At 43.0% G+C, this 12,524-nt stretch overlaps 1 protein-coding gene across 3 annotated transcripts; it reads right to left on the reverse strand.

The window, feature by feature from the left end:
* Positions 1 to 1,155: 1,155 nt before the first annotated feature.
* Positions 1,156 to 12,058, reverse strand: ESD (esterase D). Of its 3 annotated transcripts, none has more exons than XM_039716576.1 (9): positions 12,015 to 12,058; positions 10,392 to 10,467; positions 9,369 to 9,457; positions 7,776 to 7,874; positions 5,104 to 5,228; positions 4,658 to 4,777; positions 4,384 to 4,482; positions 2,448 to 2,615; positions 1,156 to 1,385 (listed from the first exon to the last, which is right to left on the reverse strand). In XM_039716576.1, the coding sequence occupies exons 2-9, from the start codon at positions 10,457 to 10,459 to the stop codon at positions 1,305 to 1,307; spliced, it is 849 nt and encodes a 282-aa protein (XP_039572510.1). In that variant the 5' UTR covers positions 10,460 to 10,467; positions 12,015 to 12,058; the 3' UTR covers positions 1,156 to 1,304. The 3 variants fall into 3 exon arrangements, with proteins under 3 accessions (XP_039572510.1, XP_039572511.1, XP_039572512.1); XM_039716577.1 differs by lacking the exon at positions 12,015 to 12,058 and adding an exon at positions 11,943 to 12,001; XM_039716578.1 differs by lacking the exon at positions 12,015 to 12,058 and adding an exon at positions 11,959 to 11,979.
* Between the last annotated feature and the right edge of the window lie 466 nt (positions 12,059 to 12,524).

The following is a 12,524-nucleotide window of genomic DNA, read 5'->3' on the forward strand; positions in this document are numbered from 1 at the left end:
CTACCTTAGTGAACAGGTGACTTTATGGGCTGTACTTTTTCACATTTGATAGGGGATTTTGGAAGCAGAAGATCTCCCTGCAATAATTTCCTTCTGGAGAGCTCTTGCAATGCACACAGTTGTATCTTCCCAGCCTTCAGAGCTTAATCATAAACTATTAGATGCAAGACTGATAAGACTGATACAAGCTGATGCATAATTTAAGACTAGCACCAGCCTCTCTGTAACCTAGAATCTAGCAGGAGCCAGAGACACAGGAGAGCATTCAGCATTGCCTAAAAAAGGAAACCCATCCTACATCTATGGTGGCATTTCCTCTGGCAAGAGTGAGTCAAGGTTTGAGCAGTGATTCAGGTCCAGCTGAGCCATGAGAAAAGCTGATTTTACAGGTGATTACTGCAGCTTACTGGAACAATCTGTGTTCTTGTCCAAGGTAGCTGGCAGAATTACACCACCAAGAGCTATTTTAGATCTATAACTGTCAGGACTAAATTTTGCCCCCTTTTGTAAAATAAGCATACTTTATTTCAGCAATGAGATATTAGATCATCTAGATCGCAATTGCTTTTTTCAGATCTATTTAGCAGTTTCTTCTCAGTCCTGTCAAATCTAAGATACACACTACAAGTCTTTCACACTCCTAAGAATCAAAGGCAAGTGGGAAAAAAATCCATTTTAGTACAGACTGCTTCCTTCACCTGTTTTTTAAGGTCTTTTCTGTAAGTATCATCCATGGAATACTCCAGGTCATTTGCCTGATAACACACAGGACAGTAAACCACTGTGCACAGCAGGCTTTTGTCTGGATTCTCCACCAAACTGGAAGGTATTTACACAGGCCAAGGAAAAACACACCTACCACTTCAGATTAATTAAGGAGCTTGATTAGCTGTGCCAGTAACAACATCCTTCTCCATTACAGGTTGAAGTAAGCCCCAGTAATTAATTGGCTGAATGGGCACACTGTTGTTAATCACAGTCTTTGCACAGTTGCACTAGAAGCTGTCTGTGGGTGCCACGTCCACACCCACGGCCTGAAAGTCACTCATCTGCTGGCTTGCATTTTGACCCAAATGCAGCAGATGTAACTTCATGGCATCAAGAGTTTTCCAAGCATGCAAGAACATTTCCAGTACTTACTCTAAACCACGCATATCAAATTAAGTGGGACTTTTATTTTTCTTAGAAGTACAATCAATTAGAAGAGCTCCATTTTACAAACATCACTTCAGCAAATGATTCTTGTTTAGTTCACCACTATCCCTTGATTCATCTTGTCCAGGCAGCACTCACATCCAAATGGTTCAAGCATTGAGGTATTTTGCATGGTGTTTGATGTGGTCATTAATAAATGAAGCAATGAAATAATAGCTGTGATCATAACCCTAGAAAAGAATAACAATAAAGAAATCAGCAGAGAACATACAGCTCATGATAAAGCAATCATGCTAAGCTCTCTTAAAGGAAATGTAATGACCCTCCTGGTTTTTTCCATTTTGAGAAATACCTGGAATATATATAAACATGGCAAGGGATACGTAACAGGCTAAGTACAGATGAGCACTAGGAAGCTGAACAAACAGGAAGTCCCTTAACCTGCCCAGATCTGGGCCTGTAAGCTGGAGATGGGTAACAGCAAGGCTCAGCTGCAGAGTGAGATGCAATCTGAGAGAACAGTTGCCCTCACAGCATTTTTCTTCCGGTAAAACACAGGGGGGATAAGGAGAACACAGCCCAGGCCTGAGTTATTGCTCCATCACTGTGCTGAAATGTCACCCACAGCCCTTCATCAGCACTAGCTCTATCTTCAGGTGCAAGGTTTAGGATAAACCAGAGAGGACAATCCTTCACTCTCCACAACTGAGCTCCTCACTGGGTCTGGGTGGAAGTTGCCAGTGGCTTACAAAGACTCCAGTGCTCTCAGGACAGTCTTGTTCTGGATCACTGCACTACAGGTAAGAGTCATCCTTCCACTTGGGTCTTAACATCAATCTAGGATGTCAAGCAGTTCCACCCCTTCCCTAATTTACACAAACACATGCAAAGTAAATCACGCAGTTTTACGGTAAACACGAAACCCACAGCACAGATAAGGGATGCAGCAGAAGGCCATGTGTCACTTTGGCTGTACAGTGACTGCGATACTCATTAAAAATGATTACTGCTGTCTTCAGCCAAGCGCAGGCAGCCCGAGTCCCCATGCCGGGATCAGCCTGTCCAGGCTGGAAGCACGACGGCACCTAGTGGCGAAGCGCGGCTGAATCGGGTGGGGGATGCACACCTTGCGACTGCAAAGTGTCACTTCTCACCCTCCTCCTCAAGTGGCCAGGGACAGGCCCACAGTGAGAGCATGCCTGCCCCCCTACAGACACTCTTCACTGCCTGCTGTATAGACCCAAAAATCACAAACAAGAGTCCGACAACCAAGGACTGCAGAAGCCACTTGCCTGCTGCAGCCTGAAGACCACCGGGATTTTCCGCTCGGTGCAGGCAGCGATGAAGTTATCAGGCAGCAGCTGGCCTGCAGACAGGAACTGGTCATCTTTGCCTTGGTCAATCAAGATGTCGAGGCGAGCACCCGAGTAGGACTTGACAAGCTGTGTAGCATCATAGGCCTGCAGAAATAAGAGAACTGGCATTCAGTTACATGTGTTCAACTGTTTCAGTTTGTTGACCACAGGAAAAGAATGGCACAGACAGAGTCCTGGGCAGTGTTGCTCAGGAAACCAAGCTGCATTGTGGAAGAATGAAAAACAGGAAAAATTCAGAAAAAGTAATACCCATTGCTTTAAAAAGGGCAAATGTGTGAGCTAGAGAATTACCAACTTGGCAGTTTAACCAAACAGCACATCCAGCCCAGGGCTGACTTCCTACAGAATGGAAGAACAGCAATACAGTCAGTACTAATTCACACCCTTGTGCTGAAACTAGATCCTGCTGAAGAAACTTGGTATCTTGGTGTATTTATTCTGGCAGCTAAAACTCAAAACACCAGTGTGGCACCACTAAGCTCATGGGCAGGCATTTAACCTGAAGGTTACCATGATCATTTGACCACAAAAATTTGGTTTGACTGAGAAACAAAAACTCTAAATATACATGTATCAAAATGTAATTATGATGGGGAACACGTTACTGTGCTTATTATATGCTCAGAATAAATAACTCCTTTAAAAAGACAGCAAAGTGTTTAAATACTGTGGAGAAGACCAATCACCAATGTACAGCAAAATCCAAAGTCCTACACCAAGGCATGAGAGCCATTTCTTCTAGGATGCCACCAGATCCAGAAATGACACTATGATGGAAATGGGAGGTTGGGCTCAGCCCAGCACTGTGGCCATGGTATCAAGTTATCCAGAACATATTTACATGGCAATTTTAAGCCAAAATAGAGAGATCAGAGGTTGTATATCTGTTTCAAAAGCAGACCTAAGTTTGTTCCTGATGATTGCTGTTGATCTATTGGACTAGGTTTGCAGAAGTGCTCCAAAACAAACTAAGGGGACAGAAAGCAGGAGAGGTTTTTGGGCAGTTGTTTTGTTTCACAACAAATCCATTACACTAACTCTAAGCAAGTTTAACTGGTGGTTTCTAAGTACACAAACTACCCTGTTAACAATGAGAAAAGCAGAGAACACTCTCCAATCCTGTAAAGTTTTAATCAGACCTGGAAGTCTTCCTAAGATATAATTTAATCCAATTTACAGGGGACTGAACTGCAGCTTGTGCTTATTACAAGGAAATCTGAGTACATGGTCACGACAATCCCTTCTAACTTAATTATAAAAATACAGCACAATGTTTAAGTTGAGATTAAAAATACTGAAGGGCTGCCCAAATAATGCAGCAACCATGCAGACAAACATTTCTGCATTTTAGCTATTCATATACAACTACTGATAGCTCAAAATTAAGGTCCTGGAGCTAAAAGCAAACTTTGTCTACTTTAATGCTGTTCTGCAGGATACCAATTTCCAAGTATCTGACAGGCCTCTCTTGGAGGCCTCCCACAGGCTGCCCCTGCAAGATGTCATAAGGCTCATCAGTCTGAACAGTTTGCAGCAGTCCCTCTCTTCAGGCCACTACAAAAATACCCTGCTCATAATTGTTCTCAGCCCAGACTTTTAAACCTTCATAAAACTGAGAGGAATGTAGTTGATTTGATGAGAGGCCTGTATCTCATTACATTTCCATAGGCACCACAAGGCAACAGCAAGTGTCTCCTGCCAGAAACAAACAATGCTTTTCTGTGCTTAGGGGTGTAGCAAAACAACAGGACCAGCTCATGGGCAATCCAGAGTTGTTTTCCAGGCTCCTGCTGTGATGTATTTACAGATCACCATTCATCTGACATTAAAGAACTGCAGCTGCAACACATACCTCCCATTTGCTTGCATCTGGTCCCAGATATCCACCGAGGGCTTTCTTCCCCCACTGGCACTGAATTGGGTTGCAGATAGGAGCAAATGCTGACACAGACTGTTCAGAAAGACAGCAGCAAAAAACCCAAATTATGTAACAATGAACTGCAGCAAATGAAACTATTTATACATTTAATGCCCCCAAAGAACTCAGTATTATGTTTTCTTTCATTACATTTACAGAAATCTATAAAGGCATTAATATACCTCATATAAACTATACTTCATCTTACTTTGTACTTTCCAGGATTCTTCAGAGCAAGAATAAGAGCTCCATGACCTCCCATGGAATGCCCAAAAATAGACATCCGTTCAGGGTCAGTTGGAAAATTGGCATTTATTAGTTTAGGCAGCTGTACAGGAAACAAAAGCATAATAAAAATGTTAAAGCAACTTGAGTGTGTTTAAGAAAAAAGCACAGAACTAACCAACTTTTAATGCCACTGAAACCACAGGCACATCTCTGGTTCTATCATGACATTTGTGATCATGGCCTGAAAGCAACTTGAACGGGAATGTGAAATCAAAAGGAAACAGTTCAGCAGATATTAAGTAACTCAAAGTATCTCTGTAGAAATCTCCCGTAACTTTGTCACACAAGATGTGGGAATTTCCTATCACTGACCCACACCCCTTTATCCTACCCAGCAACACCAGGAGAACCCAACAGCCAAGTTACCTCATCCTTTATGTAGGAATACATCCTGTAGTTTGTTTTCCAAGGATCTTCAGTGGCATCCACATAAAAACCAGCACCGGTGCCAAAATCCCAGCTTTCATCTTCTCCTTCAATATTGCAGCCACCTAGCATGACAAATCTTTCCTTTAGTACATGTTCAGAATTGAAGAACCTCCCATACAAATCAGACTCGAGACACAAGTTTCTCAATCACATCTCTACCCCTTCAACACTAAAACAATTCCGATTTTAATTCATTAGTACAATGTTTTCAAGTGCTATTTCAACACTTTCAAAATTACATAATACCTGCAGATATATCCAATTTTTGAACAGTGTAAATATCTCCATAAATAAATATAGCATATACCTGTCTTCTAAATTATTTCTGCTTTGTCCCATTTACTCAGAAACTTAATCAAAAGTTGGCATGTATTAATTGATGCTACCAGCTTATTTCAGCCATTAGACCTGTGTGACAGAAGAAAATTTCTTTTTCCCCAGAATGACAGAACCACATATCACCAAATGGTGTGACCAAGCCAATTTATGTGCTTTAAATAGTGCCTTTTTAAGATTCTCCAGAAGAATAATTCACTATTCCTATAATTTCACAAGTCTACTTCTTCTGCCATTCATCTCATTGCTCCCACCTATGATTTCCATGAAACTTAAATAATTTCTTCTTTGAATAACTGCAGGATTGTATCCTCTTTTCCAAGGCCACACTTTCAAATTAAATTTGCAGATGTATTCTTGAAAGACTCAGTGCATCCCACCCAGTCCTCCCCTTTGATTAGTCTGTGATTTACCAGCCTGGTCTGCAGAACCTAATGGAATATTTCAAGGTATATGTGATAGGAATGTTTTGAAGAAAGAGAGGCCATTATTTCCTGCCTATTATTTTACCACAGTCAGATTACGCTGCAAACCCATGTGTAACTCAACAGTCCCTCACAATTTGTGCAGAGATGGCTGCATGCACAGTGTGAAATCAGGTTTGTACACGGATCAAAGCTGACTTTGCTCCAGTGACATGGCCTTGAACACCGAGTGATTCTGTAACTTAGCAGTCCAGCAATCACAGGGACTGGGCTGCTCAGACATGTTGGATGTAAAAAGTCTGTCTTCAGTACCTCAGAGATGAACAGAAACTCAGAAATTCCTGTCAGGCAATGCTCATTATGCTAAAAAAACTTTCAGGAAGCCTTGAAAAAAAGAAATTTGAAAAGGAATCTGCACAATATTGCTCAGTATACCTGTCTGGAAAAACAAACCCCTCCAAAGCAGGAAAAGTGAAGTCTATCAAGGCCTGACAGAGGGTCTGCAATGACAAGTATTTAATGATTTCATGCAGTCTTTTTCCCCATCCAGACACATCTCCTGGAACATATAATAATGCAAGATAATTCTCATACACTACATAATTAAAATGCATATGTAAGCATTTTCAATACCTCTCAGCTCATGATTATATTTTAATTGCTTTTCACTTTTTTTTCCAGACAGCTCAAACAGACTTAAGAACACCTGGGGTCTCTGAGCTAAATTTTAAGAGTATAATATGAAGCTCATTCCAAAACTCATTTAAATAGCAGAGCAACCCTTATCAGTAATTAGGCTAAAAGGCAAGAGAGAAGCTGCCACGAGGGACTTAAAAGAAATTGGACAAAGCAATGACCTATGCAAAGGCAGTTACACATTGATAGAGACAATTTTCACAGATACTACCAAAACCAAGTTCCAGTCCAACTACCCAATATGAATAAAGCAAAGGTTCGTTGCCCATCTCTAGCCTGCAGCAAATAGCAACAACAAAGTGTGAAGTTCATTCATTCACAAGTTTTGCTCTTCTGTCCCTCTTCTTCGTTAGAAACATGTATTTACATTCTTTGACCTGACACAACTTCAAAACCTAGATGTAAAAAATACTTCATGGAAAGAACATTGCTTCTTTTCCATACTGCCTGTAGTCAGATGTAACCCACTAAAGTTTGGGAAATATCATAAGACTGACACCTTTGTTTACAGCACTCATGAGACTGCAGCAGAATCCAACAAATACAAAACATAAAACAGTGAATCCCTAGTGTTCCCAATAACCGCAGATCCACCATTTTCAGATTTCCCATACTATAAGCTCAGCCTTATACAAATAACAGCACATAATTTAAAAAATCTGTTCATCAGTAGTCTGTTGTAGCTGCAAGGGAAAAGGGTTTCTTGTTTGCTTTTCAAGTATTGTAATCCTCTGAAGGCATATATTTAATTTGTTTTAGAAGACAGAATACAATTAAGAGCAAGCATTGCATCTTTGTGTGGCAACACAGTTCTGCAGGTTTTATAGGGTCTCAGCACACAAAATATCAGCAACAATTCTAGTAAGACATATTTGTTGTTTCAATTTTCTTCTCTCTCCTTGTCTGTGCTGAACTCTAGAGCCCCTTTGTTCTAGTTTTAGTGCCACAACAATAAATTCCAATGCCAAACCCTTACTACCCCATTATTAAGAACATATACAATGTAATCTAGTGAACAACGCAGGTGAGCAGAGGTCAAATTTTTACTCAGATGAGCAACACACATTTCAGCACACAGCAGGACCCCATTCTCTGAGGACAGAGAGTGCACTTGAGTGCACTGACTGTCACCATGTCTCTTGTGGAACTCACGTGGGCTCGTGTCTGGTGCCACCACAATCAGGCCGTGCTCGGCTGCCGCTTGTTGAAACGCGGCTTTTGTTATAAAATTCTGTTCTGTGCAGGTCAGCCCTAGGGAAATAAAAATATCATTGATTACCCATTGCTCGTGGCATACTGGTTTCAAAACTCTTTTTGATAGAAAAGGTTTTGAAAAACAAGGATTCCTATCTCCATAAACATGGAAAATGTTTTCATGAAGCTCAACAATACTTGACAGCCACAGAAAGAGAGCTGCACTGTCCCACCCAGTCCCACTAGCAGGAGATCAAAAGCAGATCCACGTGCACCCTGCATCCCCTCCAGCACCCACTCATGCAGTCCTTGGTGCCTTCAGGTACTGGGCATTTAAACCCACTGACCACAGGCCTTGGCTAAGGCTGGCACTGCTACTTTCTGACCCCTCATCCTGCAGCTACATTTTGCTTTGTACTGTAACCTCAGCTGTGTCCATTACAGAATCACACATGTGGTCTGACAAATTCTACATGCTTTAGACAGGATAAAGGGCCTGTAAGCACCCTGGCTCCAAAACCCACAGCAATACATGCCTTTTCTACAGAGCAGGTCCAAATAAAGTCCAGTTACAAATAAACTACATTTCACACCAATATTTCAATTTTGCTTCACTATGCAAATTGAGAGGAGTTAATGATTCTAGTTTTCTCTGAGGACAAGTTGCCAGTAACCTAATTTGACTGATATATTGCCCAAGACAATACAGTTTACATTCAATAAAATAAATGTGCTGCATGGCTTAGAGCTCTTCAGACAATTTTGATGTTCCTAACTTCAAGTATAAATATTTTTACCCAGTCCACTGTCATGACACAAATCAGACCCACCAGCTATTTTGTGACAAGGAACACAAGTCTCCACACTAACAGTCCTGGTCTCCAACTTTCTAAACACAAGTCTCAATAAAGCAACTCCTCAAATTACAGAACAGAGCTTCTGCTTTTTATTTTGAATAAAAGAAAAAAGGATTTAATTAACTAATTTTTGATGAGACAACTTCACTCCTGCTGCCTCTTCAGGCCCTGGCACTTTCTGATCCCACAGGTTTACTTCACACCAGACATGCCTGGCTAAGGCAGCTGACAGCACCTTTCTTTTCAAGTTCACCAGTTGCTTCCTACAAAGTTGTACTTGGAACAAGGTAGAGTCCACAGGACAAATGTGCTGGCTTCCATGGGCTCTTTTCACATCCCTGCTCTGTCAGCTGAAGCAGTTTTTAAAAACAAACTAAAGCAGGAGTTGTTCCAACAGGAAGGTCTTACAGGAGAACCTTTATATATACCCTTTGGAACTAAAGGCATGAACATTTTAGAACAAAAGGGTAGAACACTGAGCATTTTAGAACACAATCTGGTAGGCTACCCCCAAGCTGCATTCTGATTTATCACCTTACACTCAAACTAAGTGTGCCTTCCATAAGGTGAGTTTCTGTAGAATCCAAGAGCTGCCACTGCAGTACCTCTACATTAAGTTTCTAGTAACTGTAGTGCAGTAGTTTAAAAATGTTTAAAATTGTATTTTTTAGTTACTAAGAGTCATGTCACTTACCTGACAGCCAGTACAGCACAGGACACTTTCCAGTTTCTGCTTTTGGAGGCAAGTAGATTCCAAACTTCATTTTGCATTTCAGCTCTGCACTGCATTAATAAAATATTCCTTGTTATCACCACTACTTAATTAACAAAGTCACTACCATTAAAAACAGGAATCAGTGGATCAGTGCATTTCATTGAAAGGGAGACCTGGTCAGTGAATTGCAGCAACTAAGTTAAAGGAAGGGAAAATCAATTTTTAAACTCTGCCTTAGACTCTAGATTTGGCAACAGCTAACTTTTCAACATTGTTCTGAATATACTTAAAACAGAGACTTACAAATAAGCCACATTTTCACAGTGTTGCTAACCCAGAACAGGTTGAAGATCGAAGTTTGAATCCCAGCAATATTGAGCTTGAGCTTTAGCTATCAAATTGCAAAGCAATTTTTACTGAAGAACACATCCACATGAGTTGCACAACATAAAATGCACAGCATGTGCCAGCAGGGGAGGTTTTCAATCTACTAAGTCTACCAAGTCTAAGACAAATTAGTTGCTCAATTAATGCTAAAGCCTAAAACTATCAATAAACTCTTATCCAAGCACAACTGATGATTTAATTTTTATTTGGATCAAAATTTTTTTGGAAAGCTTGGGTTTTTTGTACACCTTCATTAAACAACAATCTCTTCACTGAGCCACTGCTCACAGCACTTTTCCAGAGTGCACAGAAGCAAGTGGAGCTTTGCAAACACAGTGGTTCTCTGTGCTGCAAACAAGACAACCCAAAGTAATGAAGCTCCATTTTCAAAGGTAAAAGTACTAGCTTCCCACCTCAGCTCTGCAGCACTAAGTGTACTAGATTGTGTTAAACATTAACACAGAAATTCAAGAGCACAGCCAAAGCAGGAGTAGACACTGTTCCTGAAATATGGATATTAGTGAGAGCATGCTGTTTTCCTGCAGACTCAAAACACTGACAGCAATGGATTCACTGCGCCAAGCTAAACATCTTTGTTGCTTTAGTGGTGTTTACCTGTCATGTTCAAACACCTTCTGGAAACCTTCAAAGCATTTATTGCTGGAAACCTGTTTCAGTGCCATGATTTTAACTGGGGAAAGGAAAAAAAAAGGAGAAAGTTATATTTCATAATAAAACAACCCCAGTCTTAGACTTTTTGGGAACAGAAGAGTTGACTACAACTTGTAGTATCTTTCCTTAATGTTACCATTTATCAGAAGACTTTCCTGCACACACTTTCTGATCTTTGATTAACTTTCTATTTCCCCATAAAAAAGGGACAGGGGAAGCTGCACTCTTGTGAGCAGAATGGGCAAAGCCTACCTGCTTTCCTACAGACCCACACGTCCAATGACCTTTTCCTCAGCACTAACTGTGGCTTGCTCTTTGCCTACCAAACAAGCATTCCCATGTGCTGTGGTTAACCTGGAGCTCCCTGTGCCAGGCTATTACTTCCACAATTACCATACAGGAAAAAAATACCTGTCCCACCTTTCCTTCTCTTGTGTGTGACAGTATCTTGCCACTAGCTACCACAATACTGAGCCTTATTCTCATCTTGGATGGAAGTTAATTACCACATTCTAACAGTCTGTGGGACAGCAGAAACAGAGGAGCAGAAGGCTTATTTCCACGGCAAATGGTATGAAAGCACAAGCAAAGGAGAGCCATGGCAGTTTTAGAACAGCTGGTAGTATAAGTGTGCTAAGGAAACAAGGGAAGGCTGACACAAAAGTGGACACTGTCAGCTTGCACAGGGCAGTAAGGCCAAGCAGGGAGCTGAAGGGTGAACAGATGCGAACGGTATGAAAAACACAAGCAAAGGAGAGCCATGGGAGTTTTAGAACAGCTGTAGTGCAAGTGTGCTAAGGAAACAAGGGAAGGCTGACACTGTCAGCTTGCACAGGGCAGTAAGGCCAAGCAGGGAGCTGAAGGGTGAACAGACGGCAGGGTCACAGAATCACAGAACATTCGAGTCGGGAGGGACGCCCAGGGATCATTGTGTCCAGCTCCTGGCCCTGCACAGGACCATCCCCAAGAGTCACACCCTGGTGCCAGAGAGCATTGTGGAAATGCTCCTCGAGCTCTGTCAGCCTTGGTGCTGTGACCACTGCCCTGGGGAGCTGTTCCAGTGCCCAGCCACCCTCTGGGTGAAGCACCTTTTCGTGATATCCAGCCTAAATCTGCTCTGACACAACTTCAGGCCATTCCCCTGGGTCCTGTCACCGGCACACCAGAAAATCCTGAGGGGAACCCAAGTAACATCAGACCAGGTAACAAACGCCAAAAGGAAAGCATCCCACCCCTCACAGCTGCGCGCTCCTACGGGAGCCCGGGCAGGAAGAACCACGCAGCACGGGGAGCCCTGGGGGGCTCATCGCCGTGCCCCGCGGGGCTGGGGCCGAGGGCAGTGTGCCCAGCAGCGCCTTGCAGCACCGCCATGGCACGGCAGCGCCGCCAAGGCCCGGCCCGGCTCGGGACGCCCCTTTCCCCAGCCCTGCCCGCTGCTCCACAGCGCTCCCCGCGCCTCCATTGCCACCCTCCCGCCTCCGGCCAGGCCCGCACGGCCAGACGCTGCCACCGTCGCCTCCCGGCCCGTTCCCGCTGCTAATCCCGCTGCCGTTCCCGCTGCCTTACCGCGGCGGAGCGGCGGGAAGGGGCGGCCCCAGCGCGGAGGCGGCTCCTCCTCCCGGCCCGGGCCGGCCCGCGCCGCCCCCGCCCGCCATGGCGCTGCCCGCGCAACGCGTGTAAACATGTTCTTAAAAAACGCTGCTCTGTCATGTTCCGTCTTTATATACTTTGAAGTCTAATCAAGAAAGGGGATTTAATCCGTGAAACAGCAGTGAACAAGCTCTAATTGATGCCCAGGTGCTAGAAGGACAAATTGCTTGTAGGTAGAATTGCCTTGGTAAATTTTAGGGCTTGACGTGTTTCAGGGCTCTGAGACCTAGGGAGAGGTTGGCAAAGCTCCGGGACAGGGATGTGCTGCTGACAGTGGGCACAAAGAAGGCAGAATTTACTGGCCACAAGGACTTTTGGCAGAACTCCTAGGATAGGGAAGAAAATAACAAAGAAAACTCATTAACTGTGCTGAAATCAGCTCTAATTGGGTAGAAGATAATTCTGATGGGGAGGTCCTGACCATCG

This window comes from Passer montanus, unplaced genomic scaffold (assembly GCF_014805655.1).
Source record: "Passer montanus isolate IOZ18808 unplaced genomic scaffold, ASM1480565v1 scaffold36, whole genome shotgun sequence".
Classification (NCBI taxonomy): Eukaryota; Metazoa; Chordata; class Aves; order Passeriformes; family Passeridae; genus Passer; species Passer montanus.